The 23,434-nt window shown below is 43.3% G+C and overlaps 1 protein-coding gene across 1 annotated transcript in view; it reads right to left on the minus strand.

Moving 5' to 3' along the window:
• Positions 1–23,434, minus strand: part of NUDCD3 (NudC domain containing 3) — a 53,628-nt gene that overhangs the window by 21,596 nt on the left and 8,598 nt on the right. Inside the window, exon 3 of the mRNA XM_077305792.1 lies at positions 1,877–2,009. Coding sequence (XP_077161907.1) covers positions 1,877–2,009 — 133 coding nt within the window. The remainder of the gene's footprint in view (positions 1–1,876; positions 2,010–23,434) is intronic.

Genomic DNA, 23,434 nt, shown 5'->3' on the forward strand with positions numbered 1-23,434 from the left:
AGCTGTGTTAAGTTTCCGCATAGCCTGATGCAGAGGTTTGGGGGAGCACAGGCTAGTAAACAGAACATCCATGAAAGACAGCAAAATAATGCATGTAACTGGCACTCTTTGCCTTCCAGACTGCAATACTCTAGCTGAATGTGCCACTTGACAATTTTGATATATCCATGCCTGCTCGGAATTTACCTGCTCCCAAAACTACATCAAGGACGGGGAAGCAAACTGTACAGAAGTCGGTATGTATGCTCCCTAACATACTAAGAAAGCTTGTTCCTTTTTGTTAAAAAATGGTTCGTTTTGTGCTCCCTCTGCTGGCTCCATAGCTACTATAAGCTGTGCCATCAACCCATATCTCTAGGTCTGTGCTTCCAATTAACATTTCTACAACATATATTTTGGCATGGCGCAGTGCAGTGTGGGCGGAAGCTGGTGTGTATAAACCAAGTGCCTCTATCCAGTCTCCATACAGATGGAAAAAAGATTCAGAACTGTTGGGCCCCCATTTTCCCTGATAGCAAGAAGCAAAACAGAAGAAGCAGCAGCTCTGCTTCCAACCACTTAGTATGTCTGCGTCTGAATCCTCAGCTTCCCTCTAGCTAATAAGCAGATCACCATGGCAGCCCCCTTGAAGACAGATATGGTTTATTTTGTCTGTCCAGAAAAAGAAATTCAACGGAAAGGATGAAAGACGAAGGTAGAGGAGGGAGCTAATCACCCAGGAGCAATTTGTAGGTACAAGCTATTCAACTAATGCGGAGGAAAAAGATTTAAATTCACATCTTTATTAGGGAAAAGGAAATTTCCTTCTGAGTAATCAACAACACAAATGTAAAAATGCTAGACTTGTCCACAGCAGGTTGATCCTGCAAAGGTCTCTGCAGCTTCCATGCAGTAGCTGAGGCAAAGTTAACAGCCAGGAAGAAATCTGGTGGGCATTACCCTGAATTATGGCTTCACCAAATCTGCACCTCTTTCTTGGTGCATCACAGGCAGAATGCAGCCATGCTGAACAAAACCGATGCCCACCAATGCCACGTGCTTTGGCAAGGGGCACTGTCTTGGCTCTGGGCCTGCTTGCATGCACAAGGCGTTTTTCCAGCAAGCAACAATTAAAAATACTTCACACACCATGAGGCAGAATCCCAAGGCGCTCAGCGGAAAAGAAATCCTGGTAAACAGCATCCCCCAGGAAAAATTCAGCCAGAAACCAATGAAGTTGTCCACACAATAACGAGCTGGAGGGTATCGTCTCAGAACAACGATGCTGAAATTATAATTACTGCTAAAGGAACGTTTGCTGATTATCTGGAGCATTCTCAGGCCACCCCATATAGAACTGACCTCTACCCAGCTGAGATAATAGCCCTGCTATTGCTTACACTGTCCTTTTTTTCCCTTAGGATGAAAGAAGTAAATCAAGACAACAAGTTTCAATCCACTTCACTTGGATTCATCCTTCCAACGCGTAAGCAAGTTTGAAACCAAAGTGAGTTATTGGGTAGCTATCTCTGGATAATTGAAACATCATATCTTGGCTGTGAGCTTATTCAGGGCAGTTGCGCAGAGGGCAAGGGAGGGGGAGAAACGAGCAAATATGCGATATATTCTGCTGACAGGTCAGAAGCGGAGCCTTGAGGAGGTGAACTGAATGTCTGAATAGAGCCGCAGTCCTGTAGCCACGTCATGGAAGCCTCTGCTACAAAGGGCTACTGCATTCTACCACTGTGGAGGCGTGGCCCCCTGCTGGAAGATTTGAGACAAAGATGTTTGTCCCATTATGGGCCACCATCGCTGAGTCAGGCCATGTGAGGATGTCTGTATGTGTGATGTCCTGATCACTCACAAGAGGCCAGCCAACAAATTGTGCACTCATTACCTGCCTCCCTTTCAGGACATGCTTTGGCACTGGCACTTTGATTTCCAGATCGCTGTAGTCTTGGGACCAAGTGTAATTCTCCCGCACAGCTCCATTGTAACTGTCGGGATTCGCCTGGAATTGCTCCTGTTTCCTGGGGGAAGACAACAAGATACTAGTTATCTGATAATAGGAATGAATAGACATAATGGAGAGCAGGGGAAAAAAATCAGGAAAGCAAAAAGCTACAAGCAGCCCAAACAAAATGCTTCAGCTACAATTCTCCACACGGAAGACAGTTCCAGGAGCATATGCAGGTGAACTTAAATGTCTGAGTTACCTCCAGGGCACACTCTGCTCTCCAAAGAGGCACCAGAAACTGGCTGTATTGCTGCCCCTGCTCCCCAGGGGGAGCTCCCCAGTAGCAGGGCTAACAATCTTTAAAGACAAAATAATTCACAGGTCGGGCAAGGAGAGCATGCGTCCATACCCTGGCTGCTTTGCATTAAAATGGCTGCTGTGGATTTTTAAGGGTTAAAAGCAGGTAGCTGAACTTTTTTTTGCCAAAATGCTCAAAGCAACCAGTGCCCTCAAAAGAGCCACTGTCACTGTTTAGAAGATTGTGTGTCACATCATGTCAGCCAAATCACGCAGAACTCGTCTCCCCCCCCCTCCCCAAACTCCATCCCCATCCCCATCCTTCTAGCATTTGGCAACCTCTAGACAAAGCAAAGGTTAAAAAGAGACTAAGCAACAGGGTAGTTGTGGTCAGTAATGTGGAAAAACAAGGAGCAGGAGCTTAAACAGGGATATGGCAAAGACAATTGGCAGAAAGCCTTGTGAAATGGGCGATGAGAACGACTTGCTGTCTCAATCACACACACACACACCAATTTTATCTAGTTTTACTTTGTACTACTGAAATTTGCTGAATGGGGTGACATATGACTGCAGTGACAGCAAATGGGAGTGGAGCCGCAAGCACTCCGTGCTGCCCTTTCCACATTGTTGGGAATGAAATGCATATTCTCCTTGGCTGGCTGCCACTCAGTGGCAAGGTACAGAACACACCTCTCTAGCCCCCCCCCCCCACCTCTAACCAAGCTGGTTGTATTCTGCCAGGGGCTCTAAACATGAAAGAATTCAGTAATCTACCGCTTTTTGTTCCTGTTGTTCCACCGAGAAACTCAAAGTGGAATAACACAGCTCTCACCTCTTCCTTTTGAAGCAGTCATCCAGTGAGTTTCCTTGGCTCAGTTTGGATTTGAACTTGGGCCACTGATCTTAGTCTAATGCTCTAGCTGTTATACAGAATGGGCCGTCAGTACAATAACAGAACCAAGCATAATCTCCTTTGTGTGTGTTTCCTCAGATACTGCTAAGTAACAATAATAAATATACATATTTATTTAGACAGCTTAAAATATCACTTTTTCACCCTGACACCATCTCTCACTGCTCGGTTGTGAAAGCGTCACCAGCCATGCATGCGATGAACAGCTAACCGAGAATTAACATGAATTCTGTTTAGTTAACTAAATGAGTCCCCTAACAAAAATAAACTATTGCTGTTGCCACACAGAGGTTTGCCATCGAAACTGGAGCAGAGGTTGTTTTTTTTTTGTAGCATCCACATGGCATTGGCTTCCATTATCTGCTTTCACTTTGCAATCTTCCCCAAAAGATGGCACCAAACCAAGCTTGTGAACAATTTCAGCAAAATGCATTTGTGTGCCATGTAAACTGGAAGGTGACAGTTCTGTATGATTTCTGCCTTTCCCTTACCTCCCCCCACCAAACCCACATGCACAAATACTGGAAGACATTTTTGGTTTTAGAAAACTGTCCATTAACCTACTATTACAGCATTATAACAATCTCTTAATTCCTAGTTCTGATTTTTAAAAAATAAATTAACTTCTGGCTCTTTTCATTCTGGAAACCTGCTGTTCCCCTTTTATTTCAGCCGTGAACGGCTCTGGAGACTTCTCAAAACATGAAAGCAGGGAATTCAGAGGAACTAGTAGATAGATTATAACACTATAGCGATATGTCAACGGCTGATTTTTAAATGCCCTCCAGTGGTGCAGAAAGCAGGATCCTGGTTGGGGAAAAGCTGAAGCAATGAAAATGTGAGGAAATCTGCCATCTAGATTCTCTGTGGTCACTGTAAATATCTCAGCATATATAGTGGCTATGCACGCTATACAGAGGACTGTTCCAGGGTGAAAGAAGCCTATGTAATGCACCTTTTATAGAAAAATCTGCATATTTGATTAAGCAGTATTGCGATGTTTAAACCTCAGTAAAATACAGGTCTTTTGATTAGAATCAGGGTGGCCATACTTAAGGAGGAAAGCAAAATTTCCCAAAAATAACGGCAGATACAACTTACAATAAGAGCTCTCAGGATCCACCACCATTTTAATATAATGAACACAAGGGGGAGGAGACTAGCAAGCAGAGAAAGGGCAATTTGCTTTCTTGATATAGTCACTGGGAGGCCATCCAGAAAAATTTGTCATCATGCCAATGCGTAGTGTATCAGTAATTATCGCACATAAGTGTGCCAATGACCTTGGAAAATTTAATCAAGGGGTCTTTGAAGTCATATTCACATTAGAAGGCAGCTGAAACTCTGCACCTCCAAAACAGCATTTTGAGAAATGCTACCTGCTCCAGCTAATCATTAGAGAAGATGCTCTGTCTCCATCCTCAAAGCAAGGCTAGAATAAACAATCACTCAAACTGGGAGCCAATAAAAAAGAGCAACATGGAAATTTCCAGTCCTGAAGCTCATTAGATGATACTGGACCAATTACTCTCTTCACTTTATCTACTTTATACAATTGTTATCAAGATACACTGCCTGAGTTCCTTGATGAAAGGGCAGCATCCAAAAATTTAGTAAATATTTACACATTTATTTATGACACTTGGGGGGGATATCTCTTCCTGTGTCAGTGGTCTTCAACGTGATGCTTGTGGGCACCATGGTGCCGCCTACGAATTTTCTGATATCCCCTTCCTTCTTGGCTCATCCTCGAAGCAAAGCAAAGTGCCAGTCCTGGCTGGCCTCCACCAGAGGTCTTTCAGAATATTCCAAAAGGCATTTTCTTTGAGTTTGCAGGAAGCATCAATTTGGAAACAGCTGTCTGATCATAAGATGATGCTTGGCTTAAGAACTTCTAACCTTTTGCAATTCTTCCCTCATTATAGTCATTTTGTGGTGTTGCCCACTACCCTTTCTCAGACTCCAAAAGTGCCCACATACTGAACAATCCCGGAAATGTCTCTTCTCTATCAACAAAATATAGAAATGTATTTATATGACAATTCTAAAAACTGACAAACCGGGATCACTGAAGGTTCTATGGAAAATAGAGGATGGGTTTTCCAATAGTCACAGAATGGGAAATTGTTAGCCTTGGAAATCAGATTTATAGAAAGGGATGACTGTACTCACAGTGGTATTACTCTAAGTTTTAAGGAACACATTAAGTCCAATAAATTATAAATATTAAAAGAAGCTACACTTGTTCTGGGTCATTATGGATAGAACTTCCATGCCAAAAATGCAATCTATACTAGGGAGCCAAAATGTTAATCCCTACCAAGACTTTGGTTGTGCCACTAAGATACCCTCCACTCCCCAAACCAGGGTAACAAAGAAGAAAACATAATGTACGTTGCCCTGAGCCAGTTCGTTGGGTAGGGTGGTATATAAATCATCATCAGACAAATAAATAACTGAAAAATTACGATAGTTGACTTGCAACTAGCATCAAAACTTCACTTTTGTACAGGTTAGGTCTAAATGCTTGTCTTTAGGCAGCCAGGGAACATCCTGGTCATAGTGGAAAAGTCCACTACAAATGTCAACTCTTTGTGCTGTGCCAGTGAAAAGGGCAAATGTAATGCTAGGAATCATTAGGAAAGGGAGTGAAAATAGCAGCAAATATCTTGCCATTATGGTGCAAAACCCATTTAGAATACTGTATACGGTTCTGTGTACAATTCCCATTTCAGAATATATACCAGAGTTTGAAAAGGGCAACTAAAATTATCACTGGATTGAATCATCCTCCCCTAGGAAGAAAGGCTATTTTGGCTGGTTTGTTTAATTTAGTGAAAAGGCTATTAACAGAGGTTTATAAAATTATGAACTGCTCGGACAGTTTAAAAGATCACCTGCCTGTCATAATATTACACAGTTTCGTTCTATGAAACTGATGGCTCTGACCAGAGAGAAGTACTTTTCTTACTCAACACAGATCTAACCTGTATAATACATTATCATGAGATGATGTGGTAGATATTGGTATTAACCGGGGAGGGGTGTGTGTGGACATATCCATAAAAATACAAGTCTTTCTGTCCACTAAAGCTAAATGGAACCTACAGAATCGCAAGCTGCATTCTTCTAGTCTGACCACCAGATTCTGGACCAGCAGGTAGTTGTCATCAGGCCAACTTGTGAGTTTCCCAGTGACACCTAACTGGCCACAGGACTACCATGATCTGATCTAGCAAAGAATGACAAACCCAAATATTGGGCTATATTTTAAATTTTGTTTACCTAAACTTGACCAGCTTCTTCGTGCCTACAACCCAACGCTCTCCCCCATCAATTATACATTTGCTGAGGACCTACATGCATGCCCATGTTCAGTCTGCTCAGAGAAATGTGTAGTCAGGTGAGCTCATTCTTCTCTCACATTTATATCAAGACTCAAACACTGATGTGAATACTTGGTCATTGACTAAGAGGCAATCATTAATCTTCTTTCTGATTGGCTAAGAAAACTGCCAGTCACAGATGTCACCCGCTGGGCATGACAGTTTGCACTCTACTGTCAACATCCAACCTAGCCACTGTGATCCATGTAATGGTCACCTCCAGACTAGATTTCTGTAACTTGTTCTACACAGAGCTGCCCTTGAAGCTACTCTGGAAACTCCAATTGTTCCAGAGTACAGCAGGCAGGTCCACAAATGAGAATCCCATGGAGAGTACACTACACCTGTTCTTGCCCAGCTGCACTGACTCCAGATTGCAGACCGAATCAGGTTCAAGGTTGCGATTCCTATGTTCAAAGTCTTAAATGGTCTGGGACCCCCATATCTGCAGGACCACGTTCTCCGCTATACCCCACAAAGATCATTAAAATCAGGCAGCCCCAGTCCCAAAGAGTTAAAACTGGCCTCAACCCAGGCCAAGGCTTTTTTAGCCCTGGCTCCAGTCTGATGGAACGCTCTTCCTGGAGAGACCAGGGCCCTCCAGAATCCTAAACAATTCTAGAGGGTCTGCAAAACAGCTATGCCACCAGGCCTATGGCTGAAGCCAGGTAATAACACCATAAGATGCTGGCCTCCTATCGGAACATTCATCCACAGACAGGAAACCTCTCCAAGCTCTCTTCAACCTTTACAGGGTTAAATTACAAATAGTTTTTTTTTTAAACACTAATGTTCAATTTACAATAAAAAAACCAACAATTTTCTAAAGCTGTTATTAACTGTCCTGAGCCAACCAGGATAGGTTTTTGAACAAAAAATATTTATTTTACTTATTCGCTATTATTGGGGTTCTCTGGCTATTTGTTTGGAATATTTTTTTATTTTTCCAAACAAGGCATCTTGCAGAGCCTGCAAGGCAATATAATGGATTAAAAAGCCATATGAATAATTTGGGAACACAACACTCATCTACAGGTACTACAGCTGCTGATTAAATGCAACAATCCAAAATACCACACGAAAAAAAAATCAGACCATCAGCATACTAAAACCAATTAGAAGAGAGGCTACTCTCACTATTTGTTTTAATAGTGGAATACAACCTACTGGAACACAGCCAGGGAGGGAGCAACAGTGAAAACTTCTTAAACTCTTCCAGCAAGCTATTCCCCCATATCAAAAGGATAACTAGAAAAGCATGTAATGGGGTAGGGGAGGTTCTCACGGCATGAATGGAAGGGGCCACAAGTAGGCACTGGCAAGAGAAGCACAAATGGCACAGGGGTTCATCTAGGGAGAGCGGGTCCTTCACACAGATCGCTGGTTGCAAAGGGCTTTAAAAGCTAGGAACCAGCACCTTGAAATGAGCCCAGAAACAAATAGCCAATGTATGAAGTCTTAGCAGCTTACATAGGAAGAATTATAACAAGATACTAAGCAGTCCTCAGCATCCAAAGGGAGCTCCTAAAATGTTTTTGTAAGTTGGTTTTGTGCACTTGGTTGCACCCAAAAATCAGATTGGGAATATATCACACGTGTTTAGGCTAGGGAACATGCAAATCCCTGCATGTTCCCTGTCATGTTCTCTCCAAAAGGCAATTATTATATTCTTATATTATATTATATATTCTTCATTCTTCAAGATTTCAGTAAAGCTTCTCATCACCTACAGGCTTGTCTAAAATACACTAGAATGCTTTACACAGGAGCTATTGCCGATATTAAAAAGAAAAGAGAAGCCCACATAAGAGAATCTGCAAATGGTCTTTCATATGATAGAGGTAGGAGAAAACTCATGCATCAGATTCCGGGAGGTACATTGTGTCCTGTATTCCTCTTGACACACTCCTTCAACAATGTCTTTCTTCCTTCCACAGTTATGGATTGAGACAAATATTTACTGCCTTGACCTATATAGGGCTTTCAACCCAGGGATGATGATGACACATGTTGGCAAGCTGGATGTTTAAAGCCTCCAAACTTGATCTAACACTGATGCTTAGTTTTGTTTTTAAAAGAGCATTTTTAAGACATCTCTCCTAACAGAAATGTGCAGCTTGCATCTCGGAATTATGCAAGTAAGCGGGCCACTAATCAGTTTGATTAATAGAGACGATTCACATTTCTGATAACTTAAAATTGCAACCTGCATGCGATGGACCATTAGCAAGCTTTAATCAGCACTAGGGTGCAGTATGCTGCAAAATTAAAGGCACCTTGATATTGTCTACAAGACAAGAGACAAATTGGGCAGATTAATCCTCCTAATGAGATTGCCAACTATGGGGACTGTGTACACCAAGGGGTGCATGGCTTGATTGAGTATTAGACAGTGTATTTACCCTCCCTGTTTGCCCTCCACTCCCCTCAAATTCAGGTGATCAAAACCTTGGTGTTGTAGACCAGTGTTCCCCAACTCCCAGGCCACGGAGCCCTCTGTACCAGGCCACGGTGGGGGGGGGGCACCGGAGCACCAGTGGGCGCGCCTCCCTCCCCCACCGCAGCGCGGCACTCGCTGCACGAAGAGTGACTGGCCACTTCAGTGGCCGAATCGCTCAAGCTGGGGGGAGGCGCAGGGGCAAACACACAGGCGTGGCAGCTCCGCACCTGTGTATTTGTGCCCACCAGCGAGCACCGCTCTCCCTCCCCCCCCCCGGTCCCCAGAATACTTTTCTTCAAGGAAAGGTGTTCTCCCAAGTAGGACCCTCTGCTCTTGGCTAGGAAAGCCTTGGCTCTCGTCTTCTTGACAGGTGCGCCTCCGTCACTGAGGTTTACTGATAATAGAGTAACATATAAATGTGTGTGATTAAAGTGAACCCACAGAAAGCAAGAAAACAAAACAAGCCAGGCTTACATTAACAAGTGCTACATTCCCTAAGCACTTAATGCAATTCCAGATAGAGAGCAGGCCATGGGAGAATAAGAAGACAGCCTGCAAATTCTCTGGCTGACAGACAACATTTGTTCTTTTTTTTAAAAAAAGGTTTCAAAATGGAGCAATGATAAGAAGTTCTCTTACAAAAGTTCTCTCATTGGATCTCCATTTCCATGGAGACAGTTGTTATGGCAGCACAGAACAAACCTCTCCATTGGCTCATTCTGGCTTCCTAAAATGCCTAGAGACTTCAGAAGCCAAAGGGCTGGAGAACAAATTGAACAGGAAAACAGAGAGAAGGTATCCAATTCGTCACAATATGTACTCTCCTGATAAACTTGCAGACATTCTTCATGTCTTGATGACTCTGAGAAGCTTCAGCTACTGCAGAATATAAGCAACTCACCTCCTGCTGGGTCACCAGGATCACCCCGTGATTGCAGTAGTTCCCTATTCTCAACCTGCACTGGCCTTCTGCAGATTTTCAGGCATAATCTCAGTTATTAGTTTTGACCATGACATGACCGTTTTCTATTGCAAGTTAAGTTTTAAAAAGCTGAATTGGACTTCTTCATCACTATTTTGCCTCACTCTCCAAAGGTTCAGATCAGAGAGGTTCCTAATTTCTGCAGTTGTAGAAGAAGAGTTAGGAGATTTTCCAGCCTGTAATGCAGCCTGCATTTCCCAGGACACCTTCAAGTAGGTTTTCTGCAGTACCTTTGGCTGTTCTGGAAAAGGGACGTCATTTGAGTACTCAACCTTGGAGTGTCCTCTCCCGCCTGTCAAAGCCCTACATGTCCTTGGTTAGCTGCAAAGTGATTGGGTGAAGTAAGGTGGTGGTAATGGGGAGCTGTTAGACCACAAGTGATGGGAGATTCCGCTTGAATACAAGCATAGCTTGTATTGAGAGGTGCCATCTTCAATCAAGAAACTAGCTCGTTATCTGTGAGTAATTAGTGAGTCTCGGCTTCATCCAGCAAAGTAAGCACACATGAGGAAATACATATGGATTTTTAAGGTCTTGGAAGGAGCGGCCCAAGAGCATTGGTGCAAGGGAGGCTGCTGGGGGTGGTGGGATGAGCAAAGCCATTCGATGATGTAATCAGCACAGTGGGACGACCTTGTCTGCAACAGGCAAGCAGAACCCCTTTGCTACAGGGCAGCCTCACTGGTAAGTTGGGAACTACTGCAGCTGGCTCAGGGCTCCAGCCTACTATAGCACTGCATCTGTGCTGGCCAGTAGAAGAGAAATCCATCTGAATCCCAACCACCTGCCCCACTAAGCTCATCAGAACAGACAACTGAGGCTGTGGCCACAAACCAACAGCGCTGAAACTGTGGGAGTAGAGGGTGGGGAAAGCACCAGCTTTTAAATAAAAGGTTTAGCATTGCTCACACTCTATTGATGGTAGCAGGAGTGATGGGTGGGTCTGCGTGTTCTGTCCCTGTTCTATTTTCTGCTTCCATGTGTCATTTGCAGGAGGAGGTGAAGCCTTTAAAACCCTGCGCCACTGAGAAGCAGCAAATCTTATCTTTATGCCTGTTAACAGTAGGGCATGTTTATACCCATCAACATTACTACTACGATTCAAAAGTGAGACTCCAGTCTAGTGTCTCTCCAAGATTTCAGTCATGCATGACTCCGCACAAAAGAAGAAGAGTTGGTTCTTATATGCCGCTTTTCTCTACCCGAAGGAGGCTTAAAGCGGCTTACAGTCGCCTTCCCTTTCCTCTCCCCACAACAGACACCCTGTGAGGTAGGGGAGGCTGAGAAATCTCTGACAGGACTGCTTGGTCAGAGCAACACAATCAGGGCTGTGATAAGCACAACGTCACCCAGCTGGCTGCATGTGGAGGAGCAGGGACTCAAACCCAGCTCTCCAGATTAAAAGCCACTGCTCTTAACCACTAGATCATGCTGGCTCTCAATTTTAAAGACAACCACTCTAATAATACCTGATCCTACCCACACAATTGGTCATACAGTTTGTGTTTTGTGCATGATGTGAAATATCATGTCTGTGGCTAGAGGAAATCAATGTAATTCCATTGGCACAGCCACTTACTTGTTGGAGTTTTAATTAAAGGAAATTTTAGGCTTTTGCCAGAGTGAAGGTCCAACTAGAATGGTCTGCTGACATATTTAGTAGTCATGTGGAAGACAGGAATTTGGAGGCTTGCAACAATTGCTCCTGAGCGTCTTCTCCCTCACACTGGAGCTTGCTTATCGCCTTTTATCACAGGGGAATTGGAGCATCTGAAGTGTCAATTATTAATCATGCATTGCAGAAAGCACAATGTCTGCAATGTTAAGGCAGGCTATAGTGCAATCCCTCTTAAAGAAATTATCATTAGAGAGCAGATGTCTAAATAATAGGCCACTATCCAATCTCCATTTTAAGCAGGAAAGTCTTGGAAGCAGTGGCCCAAGAGCATTGGTGCAAGGGAGGCTGCTGGGGGTGGGTGGGGTGCGATGAGCAAAGCCATTCGATGATGGAATCAGCATGGTGGAACAACCATGTCTGCAGCAGGCCAGCAGAACCCCTTTTCTACAGTGCAGCTTCACTGGTAAATTAGGAACCACTGCAGCTGCATTCATGCTGGATCAGGGTTCCAAGGCAAAGTCACATGCCTCTATGATCAGCCCACGGAGGAGACATTCTTTGACAGTTTCTTTCACACATCAGGGGCCTAGTCCCACTACTGAGCATGCAACTTGAAGGCATGGCCTCCCTCTTCCATGGACACCCTGGGGGCTTCCAGACACACGTGGCTGCTGCTTCATGGGAGGGAGGTGCTGGCAATACTGGTCACTGGGTGGCTTGGGGCCACATGCAAGGCTTTGTGCACACGGTACATGCTTCCTCATCAGATAATCTGTGGGCCTTCAGCTTGGAACAATTGCTGATGCATGGTGGTGGCATGGCTTGAACTCCCAGCATGGCCCCATCATGGATTGCCTGGCGGCCTTGGGCAGAAGCAGACACTGCCACATGGGCATCTGCAGCTTATCAGGCTTGGCCTGGGTCCTGCCATGCACATGGTCTCAGAACTGGGTCACCTGCAAAAGCTCAGATACTAATTAATGTGAGTCACATCAATTTACAACACTTTTAAAGAAAAATACAGGATTTTTAAAAAGGCACTCAACTTTCCTGAACTGTCTAATAATTTCTGCCTTAGGAAAGTTTCTTATTTCAGTCACTTTCCTCTGAGAACAGAAATAAGTCACAAGCTGGTCAAATGCTATTAATGGTTCCCACTGTGGTCGCTTAGGAACAACGGAGGGCATGCAGAATTTTTTCTATGCAAAGCAGTGGAGAACAGCAAAAACCCAAAAGGCCACACAGCAAATATACAGTGCAGCCTGGTAAAATGATTGCCACAGCTATGCTCTGCACTGACAGCAATATCTCAATAGCCACCCACTGCTTGAAAAAGGCCGAGATGGAACCAACCTAATCATCCACTCAAGAAGACTTATTCCCTGACACTCTGCCACAGTATAGCAAGATCCTCAAAACTAGTCAGACACCTATTCTTAGAAAGGGCAATGAAGAAGTGCCAGCCATTGCTAAGCAACCAAATGTGCCCCCACTACGAACGCTTCCCTGTCTTCCGATCAAACCCCAGGTGATCACAATACAGCTAAAAAACAAAAGTATACAAACTAGATATCCTTTCAGAAAAAAAGTGGCAGACCTCCCCAAATACTGTCTTGTTCAGGGCCTCTAAGGACTTGGGAGAAAACTCATGCCAAGTGTAAAACTGTTTCATTAAAGTTTCATGCAAGCACAGGAACCGTAAGAGATGCAGTTTTGGGAGTTTCCGAGAACCTTACTCAATGAGCACATTGCAAGTGCAGAATTTCATGGAGGTGACCATTCCACAGGAAAAAACAGGTCTACATTTATTTCAGTGGTCAGGCAGTCAAATCATCTCTCTGACAGTGGCCTACAGCAAGAAAAGTTCCATCAAAGTAATTAACTGTGAGGTCAGAAACACTGGAGTGTGATGACAAAGGAGTGAATTGAGGACGACATGGAAGATTTTGTATGAGATACTTCTGCTGACAGATGACTGGTGATTGAAAGCATCAAAACAAGAATGGGAGCGTTTCCTGAAATTCAGTGTAATTCTGGGAAGGGAGGGAGAAGGAGAAATAATTCTGACAAGCAAAGAAGCCTATATCCTCCTTCTATAAGGCTCTACATACCCATCTTCACATGAATGGACACACACTTAGATTTGTTACATCACCACAGATGCACTACAAATTTCAGAATTATGTGGCTAGAGTTATTGCAATTAATTCATCCAAATGTCAGAAATTCCAGTTTCCACTAGATTTGTTAAGAGCAATTTTTAAATCAAATTTCTCTAGATCAAATCAAGCCCAAACTCTCCCTAGAAGCTAAACTGAGGTAATCATACTCTGGTCACACTACAAGAAAAGAGTCACTGGAAAAAAGACAATAATGCTAGGAAAGTCGCAGGTAAAGCATAAGATTCAACATTAGATATGAGCTTTCGAGTGCAAGCACTCTTCGAAAGTTCACACCCTAAATAAATCTTTGTTGGTCTTAAAGGTGCTACTGGACTCTGATTTTATTCTACTTCAGACCAACACGGCGACCCATTTGTATCTAACATTAGATGTGTTGACTCAATTTTAAAAACCACAGCCCGCAGTTTGCAAGGCCTGAGCAAAGCTGTTAATGACAGGACATTCTGGAAGTCATTAATTCATAAGGTTGCCATGAGACGGAAGCAATTTGATGGCACTTAAGACAAGCAAATTTCTAGCTCTGATGTTGGGGCAAATAAATTTTTAAAAGCTATATGTGGCATTTCCTGGGGAGCTGAGAAGGTTGCTGGAATGCTTTCTGTTAGAAGACAACATCTCTCTGACCCATGCCAGAGTCAAAAAACATACCATCAAAGCCTATTGCTCCTTTATCCCAATGGCAAGCTTACAAGGATTGCCACGTCTTGACTAAACTGTAGGCAATGCTGCCAACAATAAACATGAGTCCCACATAGACTAAATTACACAGATACAATTTGTGCAGTGGATAATACTTATACTGCTACTTATGAATTGAGTTTCCCCCCCCCCACCACCAACTACAGGTTTGCACTATTCTCAAGCCTACTTCTCCTTGAGCACAGAACATCAGAAATGCCATTTAGTCTGTTTATCTGGTATCAATACCCCTTCTTTGGCCTCGAAAATGTAGTCTTTGCTTTCTGGAAAGCAGTTTTTCTTCACCAGGAGACACATTCAAGTCTAACTAGGTTTGAGACCGGTAGCGCTTTAGAGACCAACAAAATTTTCAGGGTATGAGCTTTCGAGAGTCAACTCTCCCTTCATTAGACACAAACCAGAAAGGAACTCTTACTCTCAAAGGCTTATAAACTCTTGTAGGTCTCTAAGAGGCACGGAACTCGAATCTAACTGTCCTCCTGCAGACTAGCACAGTCATCCTCTGCAACTATATTCAAGTCTAGGTTTTCCGTACATTATTTCCCTAAGATCCTATTAAGAATAAAATATGCCATATGGCCATTTTTCTCCAAAAGAGAAGCATTGTTCCACTTCTAATATGTTGACGGAATCTAGCTGTTTGGTTCCAATCAGTGGTTCCTATGGAAGGGAAGGAAGTCTCTCCATTGTGTATGCCTTCTCCTCATATCTCCCCAGCACAGTCAGTCTGAGATGGCAAAATATAGCCAAGTCAAACTGCAACAGTAGTTCCAGCAGCTGGTTGACCATTGGAACCATCCTTACCAGCACCTGTGCAGGGTTTTAGGCTTCTGCCTCCATGGCCAGGCTATCCTTATTACCCATCGCCTAGACTTCAGGACTGAAGGTATCAGCAATCATAGAAGACATCTCCAGAACATTAGTACCCTCTCTCATAGAGCCATGAGACTATGGGCCCACCTGTCTACCTTCTACAATCTCTCCTCAACCCCTTGTTGGACACTTGGATCTTGAGGATGAGCAGGTCTCCGTCCAGCCAGGGTTCAGACTTGCCATTGGATGCCATTTATGGGATCATGATCCACTCTTACTAAGATCTGAAGCTATATGCAGAGCAGATGATGAGAGTGGCAAAGTCACTAGCGACAGAGGTTATCTCCAGTAACCCAAAGATCCGGTACAAAATTTTGGCCAACTCTACACAGAAACATCTGGTGCAATCGCCTTCCGTATTCTGGAGAGCATTACTAATATATCTAAGGCCTTATGAAAGAAACCAGCCAGCATGGCTGCTACCTCTAAGAAGGTAGGGAATTTATATTGAGGACAAAATCCTACTTATTCTGGCATCCTCTGGCATCACCCCTAATAGCAGAAGAGATGCAATCAAAGCAGTGTACAGATGCACGTTCATTGCCAGCCAATAGGGAAGGGTGAAAGATTGATGCACTTAGTAGAAAGGTTTACTCTGCTGCAGCACTTAACCTGTGCATTGCTTACTATGGTGCAATTATAGGGGGATGCCAGTCATTCCACTGGGAGGAGATAGCCACTTATATAGGGTTTCTGCTGGGAGACAAGAAGCCTCTAGCTAAGCTTCTACAAGTACAAGCATTGTGTCTGTCTAAGAAGCAAATTAAAGTGAGCAGACACTCTGCTGACTCTTCCTCCAGAGATATGGCTTCAGCCCCAGTACTCAGAAGGCTCACTTGGCTGCGTTCAACCATGCTCCCACCTGACACGAGGAAAAGGGCTGAAGATCACCCATTTGAGAGGACAACACTGTTTGCTTCTTCTGTTTATCTTCTATCAAGAAGAATAAACAGACAGCAGCTTATTCATTTGGCACAGGGGTAGTCAAACTGCAGCCCTCCAGATGTCCACGGACTACAATTCCCATGAGCCCCTGCCAGCGAACGCTGGCAGGGGCTCATGGGAATTGTAGTCCATAGACATCTGGAGGGCCGAAGTTTGACTACCCCTGATTTGGCATCACAGCAAGTCCTGCCACTCAATATGGGCTTCATCAGATGTACAGATTTCACCAACTACAATTGCCACATTTTGAACACTTGTTCATCACAGTATCCTATACAGTGTTCCTTTCCGGATCTATGGTGCAGAGCAGCCGTAGACTCAGGATTAATCAGTCAGGTCATTACAGACAATTCTACAGTAATGACTGAAGACGAAGACAAACAATGAGTTCTGCGATATATCAAAGACTAAAAAAGTTTACAAAGTTATGAGCTTTCAAGGGTCAGAGAGAACTCCGTCCCAGGCACAAAATGTATACAGTATATTGCGACACAGCTGCAAACACTAGCTTTTTAGTGTCTCCATTTGTGTGTGTGGGGGGGCAATTATTTTTTTCTTCTGGCTATATCTATATATAAGCGTGCTCACTTAAGAGACCATTTCATACACCTAACAGAGTGAGCTCAGGCCCACAAAATTATATGCCACAACAAATATATTACCCTCACAAGTGTCTCAAGATTTTGTGTGGTCTTTGCTGCGACACAAAACGATTGTCCCTGTAAAATCCATGCACAGTTGCTTAATAAGCGTAATGGGATTGGCATGAGAAGTCCCCCTCTATAAAGGATACACTTGCACCATCTACTGGCAATTGGAAGAAGCAGCAAGGTAAGGAGTTCCATTAGACCAGGGGCCAATGAGCAACAGTTGGTAAGGCCTTCACCCTTGAAGTTTAGATGAAGCTTGTGGTGTGGAATTTTCCTTATAGGACATGCAACTGGTTGGAAAACCCTGAAATCATGACTCACACTCCCCCACCCACCCCAATTAAAGGAGTATCTTTAAAAAAAAAACTTTCCCTTGTAATATTTGCCACTTTTAAGCAAACCAAAGGGGCCACTTTCCCATTTGCAACTGGTGAATTAGCTTGAAGGGAATTAATATTGCATCTTTTAAGAAACTGCTCCAAGTACCTGTCCGTACGCCTTCCAGAAAATCAGAAGCTACTTGAGGGATGGTGCCGGCAATAAATCTTGTTGCTTCATTTTTTGCAATGAGAACAAGTAACAGATGTACTAAAATGAACATCAGCATACCTGCAAATGTACGCTGTGCTATTTCCATTCTTCAAGAATCACATGCTGTTACGTACACATTACCTCTGTTACTCCCCATTAAACAAACATCAGATTAGGCAGAATCTCAGGGCTTGCTCTGGAATGTTACAGACCCTAGGAAAGCAAAAACATCTAGAACTCCCAAGTGTTGTGAGCTAAAGAACAAATAGCCAGGTGCCATACATCTCAAACCACCCCTTTCACACATGCACTGCAGTAACTAAAGGCCCAGTTAATGAATTAACAGTTCGGACACAATCGCAGCAGGGAAAATAAGCGAGTGGACTCTGATCATTCACAGCAATAGAAGGAAGCCTGTTTACTCAAGTGCCGAGCAACAGTCAGTCAGTGCATGGCACAGAACATACATATTAGAGCAGGGCCTGGGTTTTTCCGATAGCCCTAGAAGGGTTTCCAGAATGGGTGGGAGTTAATTGCATATGTTGCATATGTTTTAATTTTTTAAAATTTTTTAAAAAACATATCTAGTGATATGACCATAAATGGTCATGTCAACCTACCCCATCTGCCAATAATGAGCCTGGAGTGGGTGGGAAGGGCCCTGGATGGGCATGTACACAGCTCTGCTTCCCAATCATATTCTACACGATCGTGCCACTTCTGGGGTTTCTCAAAGAATGTTTCAGGGGGTTCTCAGTGGCAAAAAAGTTGAGAAAGGCTGGATTAGAGATACGTGGGCGATAGAAAAGATTAGTGTTTCTTCTGAAAGAAGAGGGCTAAGGCAGGGGTAGTCAACCTGTGGTCCTCCAGATGTTCAGGGACTACAATTCCCATTATCCCCTGCCAGTGTTTGCTGGCAGGGGCTCATGGGAATTGTAGTCCATGGAAATCTGGAGGACCACAGGTTGACTACCCCTGGGCTAAGGAATGTTTTACAGAGATTTTTCTACTCTTTGCAGGTCTTCTCTGCCTTGTTGAGACTAGAGCCCTAACCGTTGCACTCCATATTTTAACCCACTCTTCAACAATATCCTACAAGTCTCTGGCACAGAATACTAAAACCAGATCTTTCACAGCAGGCCTTCCATAAACATTCCCTCTGTTCTGGCAGTGGAATGTCCTTTACACACCATTAACTGGCACATCAGGTACATCCCAGTGCCAGTTCCGTGTGTGAGCCAAAGATGGTGTCCAGTATAAGGCCTGGTCGAGTCCAAATGGTTCAATGAATCAGAGCTTTCTGTTTCACAGCATATCAACAGTCATTATGTTAAGTTGCAATGTCAACACTTTGCTTGTTCCATCTTAAGAATACGCCTCTATGGTGTAAATGTCTTAGGAAGCAGAAGTTGTCAATGAGGGGGGATACAGCAAGCAAGAGCTGCTGGCCTAGCTCAACTCAGGTCTCCACAATATGGGAAAGCAGCTCCAGGAACAAAAATTTAACACATATGGAGGGAGTATCTCATAAGAGGTTCATAACAACAAAGCCGGAATCTATTCACATTAGGAAACAGGCTAGAATCCTCTTTCACAATTTGGTTGATTTATCGCTGTCCCTAGAAAAAGGTCCAGGGGTTTGGTGACCCTCCAAAGGTTATAAATACAGATTCTAGGCTATCCCAGGCCTTTGCATTATTCCACTGATTATTTTGCAGATGTTTGAGAAAACATGAACACCTCCAAGCTGGCTCCTTCCCTCTTCTTGTCAATGCAGAACCCCACGGAAGGACTCTTTTCACCACTCCGATTGCCAATATCTTTATCATCTCTGGTAACTTGATCCCATGGACAAATGTGTGAGTGTGTTCAATTACTCCAACCCCTCTTTGCTCCTGGTGAAAACTGCTATCAAATCACAGCTGACAGGGTGACTCTATAGGGTTTTCAAGGCAAGAGACTTCAGAGGTGGTTTGCCATTATCTGGCTCCGCATTATCTTGGGACTCCATGGAGACCCCCCATCCAAATACCCGCCAGGGTTGACCTTGCTGAGATTCATAAATACTGTAACATGATAGGCTGGGCCCAGGGCAGGGTTTAAAGTTACAGCTGCACATGTTGTGCCCTCACAGCCTGCTAAGGAAAGCCTAAGGACTATTTTGTCAGTATCACTTTAGACAGCTCCTTTTTATGTGTTTTTATGCCTTAGCTTGCTTTTAGTGGTGGTTTTTATTAGCAGTTTTTAAAATTATTATTGATTGTTTGAGTTGTTTAGTTTTTATTGTATATTTGATTTTCTGCTATTGTTGTGTGTTGCCTCCGGCTGATCTGAAGAGCTGAAAGACAAATTTTCTCAACAGATATGCATACTTTCACTAGGCACACTTTTTCTTGCAGGTTCTGGTGAGTGGCCATGTTGGACTATAGTAGAGGGGCAAGATTAGGGTGCAGCAGCATCTTAAAGATCAACAAGATGTCTAGGGTACAAGCTCTCGAGAATCAAAGTTCCCACCTTAGATTTCCTACTTCTACCCTGGACATCTGGTTGATTTTCTTCAAAACCTAACATTTTCCATTTCAGAGAATATACGTGTGCTCAGAAAACACACACAGTGTTCACGGTTAACATGCAGCAGAAGAAAGAAAGCAACCTACCTCAAATTATTTATGGCACAGCTGGCCACAGGACCTACTAAATTAAAGAACAGCTTCTGGCAGGCAAAAGAACTCCATGCAGTCACTAATGGACTGTACTGCTACTGAAATTTGGGCCAAGGGTAGCAGGACACCAAACGTTTGCATAGCTCCAAATTCTTTGAAAATTCTTTGAAAAGATGCTTTTAAAACAGTAAGTAAAACATTACAGCAGATTCTGTTTGGAGGCTCAAGAGGACAAATTTAGTTTTCCCTCCAAGAGCAATTCAAACCAATATAACCCTAAACAATACGCAAGAGGAATTAGCTTGAATGACCCACTTCGGGAGTGATAATGCTGCATTCACAGGACTGGAGTTTGTTTTGGAAAAGATTTTTACTGACACCCCCCCCCCCCATTTTGAGGAGAACGGAATCTAGTGAAGCAACCATGTTTTATTTAGACCTGTCACCCTTTCATCTTCTTGCAGCACACGAGTTTCCTCTTTGTTAGTGGAAGCAGCAAGAGAAACAGGAAATATAGGTCCAGCAATGTTTAAGTTGGACTTCGTGGCCTCGTTTCCAAACTTAGGCACCCAGATCCCAAAAGGAAATAACTGCAAGCCGGAAGAACTGATGTGTTTGAGCTCAGCGGCCACATCTAGAGTTCTGACAGCTGATTAAGCTTCTTGCTCTTGACAGTCTGGCCCTAGTTGAGATTATACAGCTGTAGTCAAGGTCTCATTATTACAGTGGAAAGGAAGGGCATCAGGAGCAATTGCCCAATTGTGAAGTACAAAAGTCTGATTGCATTCTCTATAAGCCCCGGATATGTCTGGAGGATAGAATATGGCAACTTTGCTAGAGCTAAGCAGATCAAGGTCTCGTCAGTGCTTGCTGGGAGGTCTTTTGGAATCCCTACATATCCCAATTAGAGTTCAGGGGGGGGAGCAGAAATGTGGGACAGAAACGTATTTACTTGTTTCACTGAAGCCATTTCATTTCCCCATCTGACCACAGACAAGATAGGAGACTATTTTTGTTGCATTTATTGATATCCAATGCCTCCCCCCTATTGCTCCTCCCCATCCCAGCATCATATCACAAATGTTGAGTCTCTTGTATCCATGACACCGTTCTTGATGGACATTTCCAAGAAATGGCAACAAAGCTTCACATCCTCTTTATCAGGGGAGAAATGTCGCCATAATGGAGTCAAGAAGCCACTTTATTCCCACGATACCAAGAAGGCAAAAAGAGTATATAATTGCATCTTCTGAAATTGCTCCAGCGCCTTTTCTTTTGGAAGAGCTTCCAAATCACAACATTCCTAATATAAAAGGAAGGCAGAAAGGCATGCCTGCAAAAGAGAATATATACACCTATGAATAGAAATGCAACTATGCAAGTGTGTGTAAAATGCTTGACTTTGCAATATAGCCCAAAGCTGATTTACAGTCAGCCATGCTTTCCTCCAATAACAATCCCTTCGTCACAGACTTGCAACTAATTTAGGCTCCGTGAGCAAATCAGAAAGTACCAAAAGGATGTCAAATGGCCACCTCTCGACTGTTCACGATACCACAGCTGTGTTAAACAACACAATGAAGCTTATCGTCTTTGCTCCACTATATCAACATACATCCAACTGTAAAGTCTCTACTCCTTCATAACTTGCCTTAAATGTGCCAGCCTGCTCAGTTGGCTGAACATTCGCAACTGAGACGCTCTAATTCAATACCATGGCGAGAGGTGGCAAGACAAGCCTATCAGAAAGCCAAACTCGGCAGACGCTGTCGGAATCTGCCTAGCGATAGCTGGGGCTGGCCTACTTAGATGTGCCAAAAGGAGCATGCGGTGCACTTGACAGGACACATTCAAGGCCCCAATATGAATTGCACAGGCTCAGCCAAACTTTACCTTCAACAGAGAACGCAAGAGGAAAGTGACGATGGACAGAACAGCTTGTTAGTTGTTCCTGAGGATGTGTTGCTGTTTTAACTCAATACGATTGTACCTATTCGGAGTACTTTTGTCTTGTCTTAAAAAGAAATGTGCCTAATGTCTAGAAACCCATGCTAAATTAAAAACAACAGCCTCTTCTAAAATATATAGGCCAATGGCAAGTAGCAATCTTGGGCATTTCTGGTCACCTGTCTGTCATTTTCTTGACAAACTCACATACTGTGTACAAAAAAAACATCTGACAATGCTAAATATTTTGTGGCTAAAAATACCTGATTTATAAATAGCTGTGCTTTCTCCATCGGTGAACGCTACCTTTTGATTATGCGTGACAAGAGGTCGTCATAACTCCAAAGTTGAGGGAACATTTTCTGTAGTCACTGTGGCTTAGTGGAACAGTATGTGCTTTCTGTGCTTAAGGCTTTAGATTGAATCCCTGGCTTTTGTGTTGTGAAACGGTCTCAGGGAGCAGGTGCTGTGAAAGACCCTTCTCCATTGGAGACACTTGACCAATCAGAATAGATATTACTGACCAAAAAAAACGTCAATCATATGGATCAATATATAAGACAGGTTCCTATGTCCGTGCCCTGCCCTTACATAAACATGAGGGATTCTCCATTCTGGCAATTTTATTTTCAACCTGTTAGATGAGCTCATAGCAGGAAATTCTTTACTGAGGAGCCAAGTCTATGAAATGTGCACCAAGGAAGGCCTCTCAAGTAATGGAATTTAGGCAATAGAATGAAAACACAATTATTTCACCAGGGCTTTAAGACATAATGTTTAGGTTAATGATGCTTGTTTTGTGAAGAGATCTGGTTTAAAATGTGCCTGTCTACAAAGCTCAATGAAGAATCTTGATCATTCTCGGTGTAATTTAATACATAGCATTGAGAGGATGTACTCAGTAGAGCTATTTGGGAAAGATAAGCACATGCTATATTATATAAGCACATACTATATTAATAGTGATTGGGGGGATGCTGCCCAAGGCACAGGTCTGAACAAAAATCTAGCTACTGTGTATACATTCCAAGTTATTAACTTTGACCAGCCAAGACATTGATTTTCCCATAATATGAGTAAAAGCGCCAGCATTGTGCAAAGATTTGCTACTAACATGATCCCTCTTCTCTGCAACCATTCTGCTTTGTGACAGAATACAAGCCATCAAGAGACACTGCGGGATAATCAAACGAATCTTCACAGTATCATAAGCAAAAAGAACAGCAAGGGGGCAATCGCACAAGGGAGAATTCACTTGTGCTTCCTTGATTTGCCCTCTAGCTATAACTGAGATGTACAACAAAGCAACAAAGACATGTGAGCTGTATCTGCTAGACAAGAAAATGGCAAGGAAAAAAAGTATTAGAC

Source organism: Paroedura picta, chromosome 12, assembly GCF_049243985.1.
Source record: "Paroedura picta isolate Pp20150507F chromosome 12, Ppicta_v3.0, whole genome shotgun sequence".
Lineage (NCBI taxonomy): Eukaryota > Metazoa > Chordata > Lepidosauria > Squamata > Gekkonidae > Paroedura > Paroedura picta.